At 42.1% G+C, this 22453-nt stretch overlaps 1 protein-coding gene across 1 annotated transcript in view; it reads right to left on the bottom strand.

The window, feature by feature from the left end:
* slit3 (slit homolog 3 (Drosophila)) overlaps window positions 1-22453 on the bottom strand; it is a 167175-nt gene that overhangs the window by 22251 nt on the left and 122471 nt on the right. The window contains exons 15-27 of the mRNA XM_058396991.1: window positions 20260-20410; window positions 18623-18697; window positions 17779-17922; window positions 16525-16668; window positions 13512-13675; window positions 10616-10751; window positions 9054-9122; window positions 8836-8907; window positions 8630-8701; window positions 7297-7368; window positions 6243-6406; window positions 5496-5620; window positions 1573-1670 (exon numbers count right to left, since the gene is read on the bottom strand). Of these exons, the coding sequence (XP_058252974.1) occupies window positions 1573-1670; window positions 5496-5620; window positions 6243-6406; window positions 7297-7368; window positions 8630-8701; window positions 8836-8907; window positions 9054-9122; window positions 10616-10751; window positions 13512-13675; window positions 16525-16668; window positions 17779-17922; window positions 18623-18697; window positions 20260-20410 (1486 nt within the window). The remainder of the gene's footprint in view (window positions 1-1572; window positions 1671-5495; window positions 5621-6242; window positions 6407-7296; window positions 7369-8629; window positions 8702-8835; window positions 8908-9053; window positions 9123-10615; window positions 10752-13511; window positions 13676-16524; window positions 16669-17778; window positions 17923-18622; window positions 18698-20259; window positions 20411-22453) is intronic.

Raw genomic sequence — 22453 nt, 5'->3', positions numbered from 1 at the left:
GTTGTTGTTGTTGTTCTTTCGGCTGCTCCCTGTTTGGGGTCACCACAGCGGATCATTTGGACCACACGTTTCAATTTGGCACAGGTTTTACGCCGGATGCCCTTCCTGATGCTGAGAGTTCAGCGTTAATGTAAATAATGTGAACTAACTCTTGTATTAATTGCAGTTTGAAAGATAAATGTGTTCTAATACGGTTATTTCCGAGGGCTAAAACATTCACAGACTTATCCCCTTTCTTTTCATTTCTACAGTTAACTAACATACCATTATTTTAAAGCTTTTTACAGAAAAATATTAAATGATTAATTAATATAATTTTAATACATTTTTCTAATGGTGACAGAAACAAGGTCACGTCTTTCTGACTATAAAAAATAATTAATATTCCTTTAATAAAACATGAAACTACAGAATTTTTTTTAATTCAACATATAGTTTACATCTAAAATCTCACCTGATGCCTTGATACTTTAGTCTAAAATTCATGTCATATTGTCCATTATGCAAAGTATCAGAGGAATGCATTTTTAAATTGATTTGGAAATAGACTTTTGGCTCATGCAGCGAGAAGCATATTTTGGCTTTTTAACGAACTGCTGAGAATAAAACAGTGCAGAGGTTTTGAGATACGTACAGAGATTCAGATACTACAGTGGAGTTCATGTTTCCCTGTAATGCATGAGATCAGCTTTATGGAATGATGGAGGATATGGTGACATTACTGATTTGCTTATAAATGTATATTTGTAGAGCCTGGCTTCTTTTTTCCTTTCGATCATAGGCATTAAAACACTTTTAACAATTTATTATTCTACACAGATTGCTTTTAATGGTTTGAAACGACACGTTCAAGGGTACTTTACTGTTTCCTTTTAAATCCTACTGTATGTTGTGGCTTGGCACCATTGGTGACTGAGGCTTGGGAGGAAGCGCAGTGTTTGATAAAGCTTTGTCTCCATGGAGACTTGCCACGAAAGACCAGCAACACTTATCTCACCCAGTAACCAGCTCATATGCTCCCTGGTGCCACCCAGGCACCTCCACCCCGAAACCCTCCCCACAGCACGCCACTCAGACTTCCAGATTTCGGAGACGGCTCGAGCTCAAAGGGCAGCGTCTAGGCTGGAGCCGATATATCATACTCACTCCCCCGGCACTGACATCCACCCACGCCACAAACACGCACCCTGACCCCACTCCATCCAAATGGTTCACCGCAGCCGTTTCACTGCTGTTTTTTTTGTAATGTCAAGTGGAACCTGACGCGGGGTTTATTTGTTGCCTGCCTGGACGCAGAAGCCGAGGCCTCCCTGTAATCGGATGGAAAGGGCAAAGCTACGTGCATTTAAAATGTTACGAGGTGTTTAAGGAGGCTGAGAGTGTCCAAAGTCAGGACATTTACTGGGACATTAAAAATCTGTCTGGCTCTTGGTTTTTAAAGCACACCTGGCAAATAGAGTTGAAACTTTAGTAGTAACGCTGTCAGTGTTGAGTTTACACACATATCCATTCACAAATTGGAGATGACATCCGAGCAGTAAAACGACACCGAGGTGAGAGTGCAGTGTGTACCTGTAGTGACCATCCTGACCGGGTGAGAGGTGACACGTGCCCCCGTTGATGCAGGGTTGACTCAGGCAGGCGTTCATGGGGATCTCACAGTTCCGGCCCTTAAATAGCACAAAAAGACAAACAGCGATATGACTCAAAATAAGATTTATGTCTTTAATATACCTGATAAAAATCTCTTTAAGTATTGCATTGTACAATAAATGCTTCTTCAATCCGCCGGCTAACCAGAGAAAGATTTAAGACAAGCTTCAAATATTATGAAGATTTAAACTTTTTTTGCTCTTTTTTGCTCCCAGAGGCCAAAAAATTGATTTTTTTTGGCCTGTTTTGTTGTGCCCATGTTTTAATGTCTTTGTCATGACAGACTCCACAGTGGTGATTAATGCCATATATGAAAGTAGACACTCAGAGCTTTAGGAATTTGTTTTTCACGATTTTTTCTGTTGTTATCTAGCCTACTAGAAGCAATATATTCATAGTAAAGTTTGAAAAACCCAAAATGTTTCTATCTATGCTGATATCAAACCCATTCCTGCTCTCGGAGATGTTTGCTATTCGGTGTAAGGTAAAAACACTAAAAGCCAACATGTCCTGTCTCATTTTATATCAGCCATAAAATAATACATTTATATATATATATATATATGTACATACTGATTAAAAATGACTGTTTTTGAAAAGTCAGTGTACTGGTGAAAGAGGAGAAAAATGATCGAATGTAAGGTGTAGACGAAGTCCTGATTAGAAACTACAGCACAAAACCCAGCTTAGTTTTGTGAAAGCAATGAGCCGTGTAAGCAATGACGTGATGTGTGTCTTTTGGCAGAACTACAGGTAAAAATCAGTAGTTCTGAGACTTTAAAAACTTTACACACACTTTCCTCACATGCTCGTACACTCAGACCCAGAGGTCAGAAAGAGACAGTAAGACTAAACTGGCAGCAAATACAATACATTTTACATTTCTCTGGAGGAATTATTAGCAGCTGGAACATGCTTTATTGTGTTAGACTCTTCTGAAATGGGTGTAACAGAAGCTCTTACACTGTCAGTACAAATGTCTGGTTTGGGTTTCTCCTTCCCACATCCTGGCCCAAACAGAACAAAAAAAAAAAAAAGGGCAGAATAATGTGTTCAGATCCATTTAGCACTCCACTGCTGCTGCCTAGTTCCAATTTCAGGCAAAAAAAAAAAAAACCCTCTTATGTTTTGCTGATTTCCTCTTTACCACTCACGGCTACTGTGTTCGGACATTTTCTTACTTGTCACCTCTAGACTGCTTGCGTTTGATTCGCTTCCTGTGTTTAAATCAATGTAGAGAAACTGAGAAAGCAGAGAAGGTGAAGGGAAAAGAAGGCTGTCAAAATGGAAGAGAGCCTGAAACACACACACACACACACCTGTTTTAACCTTGGGTGCAGGGATTTTAATTAAAAGAGAAGCCATTGTTTTTTTGTGTTGTAGAGGTCGAGGGGTGAAACTCTATCTGTTCAACTGCAGACAGACAATGACAGGAATCCCATAACCAATCAAAAGACACCACACAAACACACACACACACACTGTCCAATACAATACTGCCCGACTAATTGTCTTTTAATTGTGATCACAGTTCTTGGCTTCCTCGTTCATTAATTCATTCATCTTCAGGGCAGCTTTATCCTGGTCAGGGACACAGTGAATATGGGAAAAACTGGACATAAGCTGGGAATACAGCAGAGATGGTACGCCAGTCCACTGCAGGGCAACCTACATATACACTTTCATACCTAATATCAATGTATTGTAGCCAGTGCATCTATCTGGATATTTTTGGGAGGTGGGAGGAAACCAGAGAACCCTGAGGATACCCTCACAATCCTGGGAAGAACATGGGAGACTCCACAGAGACACAGGAAGAACATGGGAGACTCCACAGAGATACAGGTGGAACACGAAAGACTCGAATGAGACACAGGAGGAACATGAAAGACTCCACTGAGACACAGGAGGAACATGGGAGACTCCACATAGACCCAGGAAGAACAGGGGAGACGCTCTAGAGACACAGGAGGAACATGGGAGACTCTCTAGAGACACAGGAAGAACATGGGAGACTCTACACAGGCACAGGAGAAACATGGGAGACTCTACAGAGACACAGGAAGAACATGGGAGACTCTACACAGGCACAGGAGAAACATGGGAGACTCTACAGAGACACAGGGGGGAAATGGGAGATTCTACAGAGACACAGGAACAACATGAGAGACTCCAGACAAACCCAGGAAGAACACGGAAGACTCTACAGAGACAAAGGAGGAACATATGAGACTCCACAGAGACACAGGAAGAACATGGGAGACCCTACAGAGACAAAGGAAGAACATGGGAGACCCTACAGAGACAAAGGAAGAACGTGGGAGACTCTACAGAGACAAAGGAAAAACATTTATGCCTCTTCAGAGACACTGGAAGAACATATGAGTCTACACAGAGAGACAGGAAAAACATATGAGACTCCACAGAGACACAGGAAGAACATACGAGACTACACAGAGAGACAGGAAAAAAATATGAGACTTCACAGAGACACAGGAAGAACATATGAGACTACACAGAGACACAGGAAGAACATACGAGACTACACAGAGAGACAGGAAAAAAATATGAGACTTCACAGAGACACAGGAAGAACATATGAGACTACACAGAGACACAGGAAGAACATACGAGACTACACAGAGAGACAGGAAAAAAATATGAGACTTCACAGAGACACAGGAAGAACATATGAGACTACACAGAGACACAGGAAGAACATATGAGACTACACAGAGAGACAGGAAAAACATATGAGACTCCACAGAGACACAGGAAGAACATATGAGACTACACAGAGACACAGGAAGAACATATGAGACTACACAGAGACACAGGAAGAACATACGAGACTACACAGAGAGACAGGAAGAACATACGAGACTACACAGAGAGACAGGAAAAAAATATGAGACTTCACAGAGACACAGGAAGAACATATGAGACTACACAGAGAGACAGGAAAAACATATGAGACTCCACAGAGACACAGGAAGAACATATGAGACTACACAGAGAGACAGGAAAAACATATGAGACTCCACAGAGACACAGGAAGAACATGGGAGACTCTACAGAGACAAAGGAAAAACATTTATGACTCTTCAGAGACACTCCAGACAGACAGTAACCTAAGCTCAAGATCGAACCTGAGACCCTGGAGCTGTGAGGTGCTGCGTCCTCATTTAGTTAAAGTAAGCTTAGTGTCGTATCTAATTAAAATTCAAGCCCAACAAACTTGCTCTTATTTTGATGAACAGATCCAGCCATATTTAGACGCATCGGTTTATACAGAATAATGTGGAAAACATCCCGAATATTTGTTATAAATCCTGTCAGTTTGTCATTATTGATCGTTTAAGTAAATATTAAGCAGACGTTATCATGCAACTCTGCAGCAGATTAGGTGCAACAGTTATTATATTCTCTCTGCTGTTTGGTCTTTATCCTAAACCTCATCTCACACTTCATCAGTTTCATGACTCACTTGTCATCTGTCACAATATTCATAATCACACCGAACAGCATGATGCGTAATATAGCTGTAAGCATATCCTGACTAGGACTCTAAATCTGCAGTCCTGGACGCCTTTGCGCTTCCCCATTGATCACTCGCTGAGCATTGTGCATGCATGAGCAGAGGAGATTCCAATATATCGAGCAAGCTCAAGAAGATTGATGATACAAGCTTGGTTTCGTGCGCTCTTGTAATGATATGCATAACTCAAATAGGCGATGTACAATAAACTCAGGAAGGGGGTGTATGCCTGGGTAGGAATGAATTGCGTAGGTATTTGCATTGTGTGTGTGTGTGTGTGTGTCAGGACAAAACAATATTTCACCTTGTAGCCAAAAGGACAGGTGCAGTGATAGGAGCCTGTGACATCACTAACGCATGTGCCATTGTTCTGGCATGGGTTCGCCAGACAGGGGGCGCACTTGGACATCATATTCAGATCAACAGGACCTGTTGAGAGAGAGAGAGAGAGAGAGAGAGAGAGAGAGAGGGAGGAAAAGCGAGAAGAGTCAAGGGTGTAGCTATAAAAAGTTTTGGCACCTCATATGTCAGATGAAGTCAAAACAAGACAAAAATGCCATCATGCTGCAAGTTATTTTGCACCAATCTGATATTCTGCAAATGCAACTTTTTCCCATATAATTAATTGGTGCAAATATTTAATATATCAGCATATCAGCATAAGCCCAATGACTTCTTTTACACTGTGTAAAGAAAAATCAGGTTGAAAATCATAAAATTTGAAAAGTGTGCTCTTGTCATGCCATGATTAATAATATAAACGCACAGTGATGATGCGCTCCAGTCACTAAAGGATAGAAGGGGACATTAAAAAGTGGACGCAAAACCTGGATCGCAAAAACTGGGGCGTCAATAAAATCTTGAGCCAACCAAATATATAAAAATCCCTTTAATCTTTTGCTTAATCTCAAATCACTTGCCTAATCCCTCAATGCTTCAAACTGGGCTGGAGGTCGAAAACATGGGAGCACTTGGGTGATTTTGGCTGTTAGATAAGCAGAGGAGGACATACACTGAATGAAGAATTAGAACAAATGGAAGAGAAGTTCACCATTGCACAGGAAGCGATTGAGAGGCGTGGTCAGAAGCAGACGGTCAGCCATGTCAGGCGGTCCAGTACAGCGAGCAATGCCAGGCTCCTTAAAACCGGCTTTAACCCACTGAGACAGCCAGCGAAGCTCACAGTCACAATAGAGTGGGTTTGCTCCCAGAGCCCTGAGAAACACACACACACACACACACACACACACACATAGAGTTATTACACTTACACATCGTTCTATCTGTGACATTTTCTAAGAATTGTACCTGTTCTAGTTCAATAATAAATTTTTTAAAACCACCATAACCCCGACCTACCAGTTATAATACTGTGCCTTCTAGTCCTGTCTCTATTTGTATCCATTTACACCAAATAATGCCTACAAGCATAAAAAGATCCCAAAGATCGCCACAAAATTCCCTTATTTTTGGATATAATCCTGCTCTATGAGACAGGTGCCATCAGCATTGAGGAGAGACTATTTGCCAGGCAGACCGGAAAAGTGGAGTTGATCATAAAAGCATGCAGGAAACTTTAGTCTTTTACACACACACACACACACACACACACACACACTTGAACATCCTGCTTAAGTACACAAAGGCAGCCTCTTCATGTACTAAAGCGCCACTTCCTTCCATTCTGTCTTTAATGAATCAGAGGACCCTTATTCTCAAAGAGGAACCTTTTGTGACAGTTCTTTTCATTGCAGCACTAAAGCAACCTCATTTTAAAGCGGCACCAGGAACTGCAGCCGGAGAAGGAAGAAGAAGAAGAAGGGGAAAAAAAAGAGGCATAAGAACTCACTGATGGATGCCTTTTAGCTGTAATAAAATTTACAAAGATTTCCTGTGGGGCCCTGGCTCTGAGAGTTGAGCACAGGGCAGCTCTTAAAAAAAAAAAAAAAAAAAGCCTCACTCTCTCTCTCTCTCTCTCTCTCTTTCACACCAGGTTATGAAGGCAATCCTCAACAGATCATAAATAGGTGAGTGATTGCGGGTGATGCTGCGAGTCTGTCATTAATAAGGAGGGACAGAAAGAGATGACGATCACATGCACTCACAGATGAGACAGAGACGTCAAGTGGTTGAAGGCTCCCTCTGGAATAGTTGAAAGGTCGTTTCCGTGGAGAGTCCTGGAAGAGAAGAAAGGGCGAAATTGAAAACAAGTGCATGAGGGTCTCGCTGTTTAAGCAACTAGGAAGAAGAAAGGGAGGATGTTGCAAGCAGCAATTAGCTCTAACTGAGGCCATTTTGTCTGTGGAAACAAAGTCAGCACTGACGATTCTTGGAATGTATAGTATTTTGTGTCAATTCCTCCTCCTCCTCACACACACACACACACACCCAAACACCCACAGGGGTCTGGTGTCAGTCTAACAGCAATCAGACCCTGTGACCGGACAGCACCGCACCAATGAGGCCACGCCAGTGATGCCCCAAGGGCATTCTGGGAAATTAACAAGTGAGAGTGACGGCTGGCTTGGCTGGCAGACAAAGCTGACCCGAGTTTGACTACAGGGGCGGTTTCTTGTCAGCCTAGCATAACAGAGTATCAGGGTTTAAAGGAATAGTCCAGTGCGGTTTTTAATCTAATGTGTATTCACATTATGTGTAGCGTAAAATTCATCATGCTTCCTTGCTCTGAGTAAAATGATGAAGGAAAAATATTTACTGTACATGTCTGAGGGCAGTTGTTGTGGTGTCAATAAACGTTTACGGAAAAAGTTTGTACATTCTTTTTAAATTGAGGTCTACATCGGTATAATTCATTCTTTCAGGAATCACAGTACTTTACAGTACTTTTTTTTTTTTTCAGAAGAAGGAATGTATGATAGATGATTATTGAGTCATATATCTAAAACATTTACTAGCAATAACTGCCTCTGGACCTTTCATATAAGTGAGGAGAAGTACAGAGAAACAAACAAACAAAAAAATCTTACTCAGGTTATTCAGAAAGAAATACTACAGGCATGGTGGAGAGAGATCGAGTGTAAGTTAAGTTAGACTCGAGGATTCCTTTAATGAGTTTTGATAACCTCCAGACCACAGCTTATGAGAGGTGAAAATGGAGAAGGAAGGAAAAACAATTGCTCTCTTCTTCCATGTATAAAGGAGAGAACCTGCTGAGGCCAGAAACTCAATTTACCTCTGAAACCTGCTCTGTTTCACAGCCACCTCTTAAAGTGGAGTTAATAAGGCCTGCTGTGGGGCAGTGGCTGGCCCTAGGGGGTGGGTGTTTGTGTGTGTGTGTGTGTGTGTGTTAGTGACGGTAACATCAGAAGCAGGCATAGCATTAATTATCTACAGTAATAATTATGTCAGTGGAAGGTCTTTTCAAGGATATGTGTGTGTGTGTGTCCCTCCCTCAGGTACCATCAGAAAGAGACTTACAGCAGACGGAGTGAGCGCAGTCCGTCGAACGCATGCACCGGTACACAGCGGATCTGATTATAACTCAGGATGCTGCAGAGACAGCGAAAGGAGAGAAAGCGAGGAATATATTACACAAAGTCATTTAAGTCCTCACACACTCACACTGATTGACACACAAACCACTTTGCTTGTTGTTAGCGATGTGTGGCAGATGGTACACTCACAGTGTGGAGAGCTGAGTCATATTGTTGAAGATGAAAGGCGTCAGAAAGCCGATACTGTTGTTACTCAGGTCTCTGTGGCCACGTAAACACACACACACACACACACACAAAATGGAAATAACAATGACAAATCCTGCTACGTAAGACATTATCAAAAAATTTGATTACGCTCATGTCGCTCATAACGTTCGGCTACGGAAAGGGTTTTTAATACATACACAAGCAGGAGCTGTTTCAGATTGCTCAGCTCCTTGGGCACTGAGGTGAGCAGGTTTCCTTCCAGATACCTGAGACATACAAAAGGAGCATGATTTTACACAAAGCCACATCCTCATCACTCACTCTAGGACTCTACAGATAAAGTTCCGTCAGATTCATCCAGCTTTTCCTGGGAATAGTTTCCAATATAGGCGACTAAACCTGTTCCAATGCATTGACATTTTTCTAAGTTCAAGCTTTAAATACAGAGATACAGGACAGAGAGACATAAGACAAAGAAATACAAGAAAGAGAGATAGAGGACAGAGAGATATATGACAGAGAGATGCACAACAGAGAGATATGACAGAGAAATACAGGGCAGAGAGATATAGGACATAGACATAAGACAGGGAAATACAGGACAGAGAGATATAAGATAGAGAGATACAGGACAGAGAGATATAGGACATAGACATAAGACAGGGAAATACAGGACAGAGAGATATAAGATAGAGAGATATAGGACATAGACATAAGACAGGGAAATACAGGACAGAGAAATATATGATAGAGAGATATATGACAGAGAGATACAGGATAGAGAGATATAGGACATAGATATAAGACAGGGAAATACAGGACAGAGTGATATAAGACAGAGAGAGATACAGGACAAAGATACCGCACAGAGAGCTACAGCACAGAGAGATACAAGATAGAAAGGTACAAGACAGAGAGAGAAATACAGGACAAAGAGATACAAGACAGAAAGGTACAAGGTAGAGATATAGGGCAGAGAGATACAAGATAGAAAGATACAAGACAGAGAGAGATACAGGACAATGAGATATAGGACAGAGAGATACAAGATAGAAAGGCACAATACAGAGGGAGATACACGACAAAGAGATGCAAGACAGAGAGATACAAGATAGAAAGAGATATAGATATAGTGATATAGTTCAGGTTTTCTCTTTTTTCTCTTATTTCTTATTTCTCTCAGTTTCACCTTTAAGAGCAACAGATGTCAGAGGTTTGTAAGCATGCACTATAGATTCATTCACAATAAATGAAAGATTTTGTTTATAAAAGGCAATAGGATGCTTCTTCTCTGGTTACTTGACTCAACATGGGAGGAAAAAATCCTATGAATATCTGTGTGAAACCTTGTCTGGAAAAGTCTCTCATGCTCATTTCTCATCTCTCGCTCTCATGCCACTATCTTCTTTTCCTCTAGCTTTCTGTTTTGCTCTCTGACTCCTTGGGAGAAGAGGGACGAAAAATGCCTGTGTCTCCTAACCCAGCACTCTGTCACTGTCTCTACGAGGGCTAAGAGCACGGCCAGAGCAGGACTGGACATCGTTTGGACCTGACATCGTGGTAATGCCTCAGGAGAAAGAGGAAAATTGCAGTGCTTGAGGCACCTCATTCTAACTAATGGGGCTCAATACCTACGAGGCACGCTGTGGGTTAGAATTCGAAAAAAAAAATATATATATATTGGAAACCAATAAAACAAAGATGACAAAATGAAAGGTGCGACAAAAACCAATCAGTGAGGAGAGGGACAGAGACTCACAGCTCTGTGGTGTCCTTGGGGATGCCCTTGGGCAGAGAGCGCAGTCCACGGTTACTGCAGCGCACCACTGTGTCTGAGCATGTGCAAGGGTCTGGACAGCGAGGGACTGATGGCAAACACACATTGTCCTCTATACCTGGAGAGAAAACCAACAGAAAGAGTGAGACAGGCAAACAGATGCAGACATATTAGTTTTGTTTACACTTGACTTGTGTTCAGAATATAGCAGCAGTTGCTTTTCCACAGGAAGGATGCTGGTGTGTTTATGCAGAGGATAAAACCTCCAGGATAAAACCTCTTCCTGCCAAAAGAGGGCTAGATTTTCAACATTGCATTGGTCCTGTTTCTGCCTGTGTCTTAAAGGATCTCTGTCTGATTCTGATACTTTGGTAATCATCTAGATTGTGTTTAAGAGTTTGGACACTGTGTAATAAACTACTGCACAGTGGAGAAGGCGAAAGTTACTGTGCGTTTGGAATTACAGTAATTACAAACCTCCGCCTTGTAAAAGAGCCTTCACGTCTTTCCTAGACGCATAATTACCAGTTAGGAACTCTGGAGCTTTCAGAAAGCTCCAACTAGCCATATGTGACGTCACGTTCTAAACACACACACCACTGTAAAAGAAATCACAGTAAAAGTAGCTAGGAGTGTTAGATCATAATTTACCTCAATTACACTGATTTAAAAAACAAACATGTGTCTCAATTTCCAATAGTGACCTATAGCTATTAAATAGTATATGGTGTTTCCATAGAAACGATTCATATTGAAGAAAGAGGAGAAAATTTTCATGTAGAATCACAGTAATTCTGTCCTTAATGTATAAGAACACACTTCGAGCTGGTTGGCAACGTGGAGATTTATATTCTACGTAATGATTTTTTAACATTTTACGTTATTGCTCCATCACAAATGCAACTATATTTACTTCAGAAAACGGCAATAAAAAGTGAAAGAGTTTTACTCGCTTCTTCCGACCTGCCTTCAAGTTGTTGTTTCTTCCTAGTGGCAAATTTCCAACATCAAGAAGAGCTGCTCAACGAATGACAGGAAGAAAAAAACCCAAATCCGATTTGACCGAGTCGTATGTCCAAGTATCTGTTTTCTTAAACAAATGTGACTTGATTGGAAAAACTCTGATTTCATGTGTTTTCTTGGCAGTCGTATTACAAAAAAATCTTTCCTCCTAACATCACGTATGCCAACAAAATTGCGAGCTGCCTGTCTGAACATATCCGTAGAGAGACTTTAATTTTTAATGCTTCTTTTACCGAGATATCTCACACGCGAGAGAAAAATTGAGCCAGCATCGCTGGGTTTAATATAGACATTCATAAATACTTTAAAGAGGAGAGCAAGGAGGACTAAAAAAGGACAGAGACAAAGAACAGAACAGAACAGAAGGGTGTGTGTGTGTGTCATGTTAAGTGGCCCAAAACTAATTTAAGTGGTGCTCTTGCCAAAACAGTCCACTCCTGCAGATATCTGACAATCAGCAACAGAAACACTTGCGCCTAATAAGCGACACGACACACAGGAGTTAAAGATCGTCCACTAAATATTGTTCTTGGCTAGCATTTCTCGATTTTCCTCGGCTGGGCCTCGCAGCTTCCTGGTACGCCTGGTTTCGTTCCCGGCTGGAGAGATGCTATCTGCAAAGGAACTGAATGGCTTTCCAGATTAAAAAGAAACAAGAAATTAAGACATTAATGAGAGGTAATGGAGGCTCAGGTTTGCTCCAAGAATAACAGCCTGGGTGAGGACTGAGAGAGAGAGAGAGAGAGAGAGAGAAGAGAGAGAGAGAGAGAGAGAGAGAGAGAAACTCATTTTACTCTACTGATTGGGTTTCCCTGAACTGTACAGAAAATGTCTTCCTGCAAGTCAATTTAGCTTCTGTTTAATTTTAGCTTCTCCAAAAATAGTGTGATAATTAATTATTTTGGTGAAGCAGGTACAGGATGAAAAACTCGGTGACCCTCTTAATCACCTCTCTCTTGCTACGCTCCATAGAAAAGCTCAGCAGTCTTCCCAGTGAATTTTGAAGAGCAAAAAAAAAAAGCAGCCAAACACACAAAGCCAGCTTGGAACGCATGCGTTGTGCTAACTAATGGCCCTCTTACTTTCTTAGTGAGCTCCCTCCCTTTGAACCCCTTCAGTTCAAAGTGTTCTGCTGCCTACATCTGCACCGTCTATTCCCCGAAGCTCTTAAACAGCAAAAGAACTGCTCTCCCCAGAACACTCAGGCTTTTGGCGGCGAGGCCTGACTCTAGCTGAGATTCTGGCCAGACAGAAGCCAAACCACATTTCCTTTTTCTCTGTTAAAATTTACAGGGGCGCAGCGGGACAGCGGTTCTCCCTTAGTGTCTGTAGGGAAATGGCCGCTGCTTGCCTCTAAAAGCTGGCCGAAGCCTGATAATGAAGGGGTCTTGTGGTCTGATTTGCACTCCCGATGCCCTCTCCGTGCTGGGAAGGGGACGTGCGTGATTTATACCCATCCTGAACAGCATCTAGGGCATTTCTAATGTGAAGGAACCGCTCTGAGATGGAGTGTGGAGTGATCCATGGCTCAGAGGAGTGACCAGAAGCATAGTCTGTTCTGATCAAACTAGCATGACTCGATAGGAAGACGTGTGTAATGCTAAGCAGAGTTTAGATGACTCATAGTGACTGAGCTGAGGAGAGTTCAGCGAGCCCGGATTCATTAAGTGCTGCCATGTGGTTTGGGTTGCGACCCCTGGGAACTTGTGTGCAGGCGTCGTAAATGGATGGTGCGTGCATGAAAGAGTATACTGATCTATGTGTACACATCCAAATGAAAGCTGATGAATGGGTCCATCAACAGATTCGTGAACAAGGCATAATGAGCGTGTTGAGGAAGCGTAGAGCTGCGTACCATCACAGGTGAAGTCAGGCGTAGCCACGTCCTGTATGGGGATTTCCTTCAGGAAGGCTGGCTTCTGGCATCTGGGGTTTCCGCTCACTACCCTGGTTTTCTTCAGCCATTGGCCCAGCCATGCCAAGTGACAGTCACACACGTATGGGTTGGACAGTAAGTTACTGTAGATAGAAAAAAACACAGACATTCATCAGATAGAGCTACCTTCTATTGGTACCATGGACAGTTCATAGCCATGAAAGGACAGTCAGTAACATTGTTGGATACAAAATTCAAAAATGAAATAATTTCCTTCTAAACACATGCCTAAGCTTAGACACCTTAAAAGCTACTGCATGACTGACAGGTCTTCACAGACGCCTCATTGCCCTAATTGGTTTGATGTAGAACGTCCCCCTTTTTTCTTCTTTTACAGTACCTCTGACATGTAGAAACAAGAGGTTTTATTGGGGCTGATGTTTTATTGACTGCTGTTGGATAATGAAGACAACTGAACCATCACTGAGGGCACCTTTAATCATTAATTCGTTTATCTTCAGTAGACACTTTATCCTGGTCAGAGTCATGGTGATTCCATGAGTCTGTGAGTTGAGAATACAACAATGATGTGATGCCAGGCTCACACACACAGTATATACATTCACAGCCAGGGGCAATTTAGAGTCACTTTGAATTCACATTTTTGAAGGAAACCAAAGAAAAAACCTATGCAGACACAAGACGAACATGTAGACCATGTTCATCATCCCAGGACACTGGATGTCTGAGTCAGCAATGCTTCCAGTCGCACCATCACGCTCTCACCTTCAACCAGGTTTATGCAAATTCGTGCACTATTTTTTGCTTTGCATATGAGGAACACTATAATCACTATAATGACACTGTAATGTGGCACTGATTACACCGGAACTTTTATGTAAAGACTAGAATTACAGTCACAATTGGAGTAACAAATAATTTACTGCAGCAATGCATGCCAACACCCTCCACCCTCCACTTCCTCCTCCTTAAACATAGCATAAGACACAAACATAATTTATCAACACATTTTTTATCACATCTGGGCTGAGCCAGACTCTAACCTCCAGCCCCTAGTCTGTTAAATGGACCACAGGAGTGGAGCTTTCAAGATCGAGATACTGACCCATTTTTCATAGATCCTCTCAGAGCTCCAAAAGCTCGTCTTGTAGAGCAGGACCTAAATCATAAAAGTTTAGCCTGCAGCTGAAGGCGTCACTGGCCATGAGTCAGCGAGGCAGTAAGTGAGGAGCCCGGCTGACTGATGCAGCGTTACAACGTCCCGTTGTTCAGCTGTAGCCGGCTCACTAGTGCTGCCGCGGAGCCGCTTTATTCACAAGCAGCAAATGGTGCATCTGAGAGCTGTTGTTCTGTACTACCCTACAGCACAGATTAATTAAGTGAGCTGACCTTCCAGTGCACTGCTAACATACGCGTGAGGGCTTGCAGGCAGCAGCGCACGTTAATACCCGAGCAGGCCCGCCATGTGTTTGCCTTTAATTATTCACACGGTGCTCTGTGAACAACAAAGCATCAAATAGGTTTATTATCTTTAGAGAAAGCACGAATAAGAGAAGAATCACACACAGGATGAGCAGCTTAGCTTTTTGCTCCTCAGTTGATTTTTGGGAACCATTTCGTAACGTTCTGGGAACGTTCTATTTTGGTTCACAAAGGTTTTCCTTCACATTCAGAGGACTATAAAACACCAAAGGATTACTAGAACATTCCAGTATTCTGTGTGCCATTGCAGGTTACTACAAGGTTATGAGAATGTTCTCTGAGCCGTAATACACCACAAATGCAAATTTATATTTCCGAAAAGAAAACGTTCCAAACAATAAGAGGGTGATCTTACAAAGTTTGAGTTACCAAAAGGAAACATTATAAGATTGTTCTGAGGTCCAAAAACATTTAGTTGGCTGAACTCTTTCTTGATAAATCCTGGTTTGGGTTTGGTTCACTGTTTCAGGGAAATGTAAAAGCCCAGACAGAAGTGTTAAATCTGCCTGCACTTGTTCAGATGACCAGAGAAAAATGACCCACAGTATCTTGTACATTATGTATGTATATATTAGATAAATTACTCATGCTGAACAAAATGGTCAGATGCTACCCTGCATATGAAATGTATTTTTCTGGTTTTCCGGTGCACTATTGCCGTATTTTCTTTATGTAATGTATTTCTCCAATCTCCTTAAATGTGTCCCAACAAATATTAAAGCTATCTCCAGTTCAATATACCAATCTTGACATTTCTAACCAACAACAATATGTTGGCTACATGTTAGCCAGTGTAATCTTAGCGATGACTAAGATGCTGGCACGTTAGTGTTTTATAATCTTATGAGCATATAATCATATAGTACCGAAATGTTTTGGACACCATCGACACAATGTTTGAACTTGTTTTCTAGCAGGAAAAAAAAAAAGCATCTCCAGTTTTTTGGTCTTTTATGTTGTTCGTCATGCCTGAAGGAAGCCAAACCCAAATACTGACATCAGATGTTGGAGTGAAAGCGGTGAGTGACCAAGAAAACAACCTCAGAATTTTGAAAGGCATCTGCAAACAATAACGCGAAAAAGAAAAGTACAGCGCACTCTGATTGCACCACATGCTATGGGATTATAATAGCGGTGTGATTGGGGTTGCGTTTTTACTTCCTGTGTGCAGAAAAACTCTTAACTCAGAGCTGCCCGAAGGCTACATACCACCAACCGCAACGGGGGGATCTGACTCCCAGGCTGAATGAACAGAGATTGACTGATACATGCATCGCTGCATCGTAACGGCATTAAAACCTGAAGGAACACACATGTTAACGTCTTAACCAGTAATTGGTTAACAAATGACCTTATACAATCTCCTGATTTAATATTCGTATCTGGGTTATGCACGTACAGAAAAATTTGCCTGGGAGTTGTCAAATCCCTCAATGGCGTTTGGGTTTGTGTCGCTGTGTATCGTTGTGTGTGTTTGTGTATCACTCACATGGTGGAGAGGGAGTGAAGGGTGGAGAAGGCTCCAGGGACGATAGTGGAGATGGAATTATCGTAGAGAGACAGCAGACGAACGGAGCTGAGGCCTGTGAAGGTGGTGTTGTCCACACAGGTGATCTGGTTGCTTCTCAGCATCCTGCACGAACACACACACACACACACACCATGGGGGTCAAAGTTAGACTGCAAGGACGTTGGCTGAACCGTTCTTGTTTTGAAGATCAAACTCTATACACTCTTCCCCTCATTAAAGCATCATGCATCAGCATTATACCTGGGCTTCATTAGCATACTGCAACATGATTGGCACTTATATTTTATGATGTAATATATCACTTTTAACATGTTAAAAAGTGGCATAAAATTCCTGATGAGATTCACATCTCTGCTGTGTTGGCAGTAAAACTGCTGCACTGACCATATTCACACTACAGCAGTTTAGAGACTTATAATAATAATTTCTCAGTGAAAGTCGATTTTTATATTCAGGACATCACCAAGTTTTTGTGATTGAGACCTGGAGATTTTAAATAAGAGGACCACCAGGGATGTGACCAGGGATGCTTTTGGACTTTTGGGTCGCTTTGGATAAAAGCATCTAGCAAATGAAACACAAATAAAATGCATATATATATATAAAACATGTGTGTGTGTGTGTGTGCATATGTGTGTGGTGAAAAAAAACAGAATGGCTAAAATAATCAGTGCCTCTAAAAGAAGCCCAGCTGCACAAATGGGCTAAATGTAAACCAGAGGCTGTTGGGACGCAAATGTGAAAGCAGCAAATTCCGCATTAGACCTTGACAAACAGGGACCTGAGACAGGCAAACTCAATTTAGGCATCATGTTCCTGGGATTTAAAAGCCACGAAATTCAATACTGCTGAACCATGATTCCATTCATTTGCTCCTACGCACTCCTCTCTCTCCAATTTGGCTAATTAGGTAGACAGCAGAGCTTAGCAAGGCCATTCTGAACTCCCAGGCTCCATGAGACACATCATTTTAGCATCTTTGATGTCGCAGTGTGATGCTTGTGACAGGAACCCAGGATCTGCTGTGCTGTGTATAAAATTCTCTTTAGATCTGATGAGTGAAATTAGTAACAATTTCTGATCTTTTAGCTATTCTAGGAAAGATATGGACAGTTAGGTTAGTATCCAGAGCTTGGGCAATGTTATTTTGTGTGTTTTTATACTGAACTAAAGGGTCAGGAAGGTATAATGGGAATCTGGGACTTGACTCACAGGGTTTTGAGGCCACTCAGGCCTCTGAACATGCGCCCTTGAACAGCCTGTAGCTTGTTTCCAGTGAGCAGCAGCTCAAGGACGCCTCCAGCGCCATCGAACACACCCTCCCGAATCTCCCGCAGCTTATTGTTACTCAGGTTTCTGAAATGATACAACAACACAGAGTTCATCATGCTTCAAACATTTTACTTAGAAAATATCACCATAAATCTGTCAACCGGTTTTATCTGTTCTGGCTTCAAGTCTCCCCCATTCCCATTTGGACTCTACTAAAATATGACCAGCTTTGAGGTCATATGACAGCATGTCAGGTTTATTATTTTTAAAAGTTCTAAACCTTTACCATGTTTTTACTCATAATCAAAAGTTAGAATCTAATTTAATGGCTTCCTAAGCGTACGTTTATGACGTCTGGCAACACGCTATCTCAGCTGTGTTCTAGTGATTCACTAGCTGATTGCAATCTGTACTTCAGTAAAACGTGAGGAGGAGAACTTTTAGATGCCTCCCATTTGTAATGAGTTCGAATGCACTATAACGTAAGCAATTTCATGCCTGATAAATCACTGGTCTTCTTTCCGAGAGACCACCGCTTTCCCCATCTCCAGAGTGGGTGGCAAATATTGCCAGGCAATAAATCCCACTGCGCCTTTGCCCATTTCGACCCAATATTCTGCCGCTTTCTCTATCCACGCCACCTACGTGGCTCATCACGCATAAAGTTATTGACATAAAACTCACAGCCAGATATCCCAAATGACAAGCCCATATCCAACCCCTATTCCCCAACCCCTCCACCTCCCAGCTCCAGCTCTTAAAGTGAAAATGAACATGGACGTACATCTTCCGAAGGTTTGGTAGCTTCTTAAAGGCCCCCATGGTGTCCAGCGATGAGATTTCATTGTCGTTCAGGCGCCTGGAGAAGACAGGAAGAGACAAAGCAAGGGGAAGTGTGTTTGGAGGGGGTGCGGGTACAGGTGGAGAGAGAGGTTAATGATTCACCAGTGAGAGGATGAGTCATATCATGGAGTAAAACTGAGATAAAGATATAAAAGGATGTCACCAAATCGAATAAATGCAAAGCATGCACATGCTCAGAGACAAGGACAGAGTAGATTCTATATATTTCCTGATTAATATTTAATATTCTAAAGCAAAGTGTAATGAAGTTGTGCTGTATGCGGCTCTCAGTCTTTTGCTGCTAATGGAATATTTTGTTTTTCTCTTCATATTATTTATTATTTTTCATTTCACTGTGTATAATTACACAATTATTGTTCACTAATTGTTTAGTCTAAAGATTTTGTAAAACAAGCCTCTCTATATGCGTAACCTCAACCTATCAAATGAGCCGTCTACTTTTCAGAGGATAGAAACCAGGTGCCAAAAAAAAAAAAAAAAAAAAAAAAAGGTTGGGAGTATTCTTTTAGGAAGAGATCATATGCCTGTGGTAGGAAAGAAAGCCTCACTGTGGACATGACAGAGCAGAGTTCAGAGTAAGAAAAGGACAATGACAGCGTCCAAAAAGATCTTTGACAAAGCACCTACAAGAGTGAAAGTAATTGAGGGAAGAAATGAAAAGTGGACAGAACATATGAGTCAGAATATCAGCGCAGTTGGAAAATGGATAAGTGGAAAGATGTGGACACTGAGAAGGACAAGCAAGAGAAAAAACAGCTAACTTTCTCATAAGCTGGGCTGCTGAAGAAACAGAGACAGAAGAGGAGGCAGATAGAGTAGGTGGAGGAGGCCTAGGGTGTGACTGATGAGGGAGGTTGATGGGAGAGCAGAGGGAAAAGCCAGCCGTGTCCTCTATACATGAGCAGAAGGGCGAGTGGCATCGAGGGAACGACTCGAGTACAGCGTGAGCCTAACAGTCCGGGAAAAGCCTGTGGCAGTCATTCAACATCGACCGGCATGAGATACGAGAAACAAGAAAAAGACAGAGGAATGGACAAGCAAGACAGAGAGGCAGGGAGGTGCAGTGAAGTGCAGGAAGATGGACTCTATACTATACTTAGTAACTCTATTCTATGTGAGTTTGTGTGTGCGTTTTAGCCATCCACTGTGTAAGCTGTGGACAAAATAGTCCAGTGAAAAACAATATGCTACCCAATATATGGATGAATAAAAAATCGTTTCATCATGTAACGCTTGGAGGCGGAGTTTGTACACTAGACATAGGGGTAAGGCCATGTGTCCACATGATGCCATGTTTTGCTCTATGAATGGAAAACTTCATTTCTAATCTCAATGCATGTCATTATGAAGCTGCATTATAATAAGTCATATAAAATCCACAAGCCGTCTAAGCCGAATTGAGTACAACGAGATTAGATGAGGCAATAGGAAGTAGCTGTCAATCACTTTAAATTCCACTAATAAAGCAGCCAGAAGATTCTAGAAAATTAGCTTTCAAGGAACTTTTTAAAGTCAAGGGTAATGTGTGTGTGTGTGTGTGTGTATGTGATTGCTTACAGATCAGTGGTGTGTTCAGGAAGGTGAGGAGGTATGCTGGTGAGTTTGAGGTTGGAACAATCCACCACGGTACCCTCACATCGACAACGTTCAGGGCACACCAGGTCCTGAAAACACTCTCCTGTTAGACGACTCCGATAATCTTCTGAACCTGACACACACAGGACAGAGAGAGAGAGAGAGAGAGAGAGAGAGAAGAAAAAAAATGAGAAAACAGTTTACACACACACACACACACACTCACACACATCTGAGGAAACACGGATCTAAACACTGCGTCACAGTAACACATTGCAGATCGTCATCTACTCCGTCACGCTCAGACATCTCTACACTCATGCACAAACACCAACTCCCCACACATGCCTAGCCCTAAACAAACATCCATCTTCTGCTGAGGAACGGCTGCGTGCGTTGATAAAGCGGACCGAACAGCGCGAGGTCACTTGCCGGAGGTCCGCTCCTGAGATGTGTTTTGACAGAAAAACAGAGGAGGTTTCTGGGGAGCAGGAGGCGCTGCTTCATTGAGCTATATCTCAGTCACATGACCGATGTCTTTCCACAGGCAATGTTTATATTATTCCTCCTCTCCTCTTTTTTCACTGTCCTACAGGAGCGTACAGGACTTTGGTGAGCACGTCTGAGCGTAAACACGGCCTTAGCTTATGGTAGGTTTCATTAGCTATTTGCAAACCCTATCATATGACATCACTACAGTAGTTCTGGTAATGCTAGATGCTAAAAAAAATAATTACACAGGCTTTTGGAATAATTTTAGCTAGCTTAATCACAATCAAATAGTGTAGCTGATGTTAGCTAGTTTGCTTGCGAATTATGCTTAAGTCTTCAGCAACACATTAAAATATTGTTAGCTGGTTTGCTAAACTAAGATAACGTCTTTAATTACGCATTGCGACAGAACACAATAAGATTATGTTAGCAAACTTGCAACAAATTATTTACCAGCTTCCTAGTAACCTGGACTAATGCTAGGTACGTTAAATACTTTATTTAACATTAGCTACCTTGCTAGAAAAGCGGGCTAATATCTTTAATTACACAGCAAAATATTTTGTCTAATGCTGGCTAGATTGCTAGCAAGCAATCTGTCCATTTTAGATCAAATCATAAGCTTATAATTTAAGATGAAATTTTTACATTATATTATCGATAGCTATTTAGCATAAGAAGAAAAGCTTGCTAGCTGAGCTAATGTTTCTAAACTCTGTGATTAAAGGCTATATTTTAAACCCAGTGGCATAAAAAGGGAAAGGCATGCTGCCTTTATGTACTAACCGAGTCATGTAAGGTTCATTCTGGTAGCTAAATCTTTATTTTTCTATCAAATTTTAGTTGTTGATTAAGCCACAACACTTGCTTACTTCTGGTACATTTTTACACAGGACAAATGTTAGAAAGCTAGCTAATTATCTTATGTTACAAATGAAGTTGGACAGAAAGACACCATAATAATGACTTTTTGAGGGGGCAATAAAATGAGAAACATAACAATAATGATGTCACATGGTTAAGATTCCAATTAGCTGGTCAAATTCAAGCTAAACCCTAGTCTTCTTGACCCAGGGAGATGTTAAGACTGGGTGTGTGTGCATTAGAAAATGAGAGATGCACACGTTTAAGGACGTGCTTGCTAAGGCAGAAAGTCCTGGATTGTAGCTCCTGATTTGAGTTGACAAACGCTGCCTCGTTCTTCGTCCTTGCGGTGGGCGAGAAGTGCCCTATCCCAGAATGCCATGCTGCGTGCGAGTGTGTCCAGCGGTCCCTGGTGCTTGACGGAACCATGTGAGGCGAGTGTAGGCGGCGGCACATGGTTAGATCAAGCACAAGAGACAGCTGCACCAGGGGCCTGGAGGCCCGGGGCCAGGAGTGGAGAGGAAGAGGAGGAGAGGAAGAGGAGGAGAGAGGTGGAGGAGCAGCCAGGAAGAGAGCAGGAAGCCGCCGAGAAAAGCATTCATCACTTTCCCCGCTGCTGTTATGGTGGGGACCAGAGCTCTGGCCACAACACAAGGGCACAGACAGATAGACAAACAAACAGAAAGAGACATGACTGGCACACACAGGACAAAAAAGGAGTGCAGCGAAGCCCTCTGCTGCAGTGTACGCCCACACACACACACACACACACACACACACACACAAACGGTTCGTGCACAAACCCTTGGCTCTGAGTGTG

The sequence above is a fragment of the Hemibagrus wyckioides genome, linkage group LG08, assembly GCF_019097595.1.
Source record: "Hemibagrus wyckioides isolate EC202008001 linkage group LG08, SWU_Hwy_1.0, whole genome shotgun sequence".
In the NCBI taxonomy this organism is placed as follows: domain Eukaryota; kingdom Metazoa; phylum Chordata; class Actinopteri; order Siluriformes; family Bagridae; genus Hemibagrus; species Hemibagrus wyckioides.
Note: the sequence above shows the minus strand (reverse complement) of the source record. Positions and strands in the feature narration are given on the sequence as shown.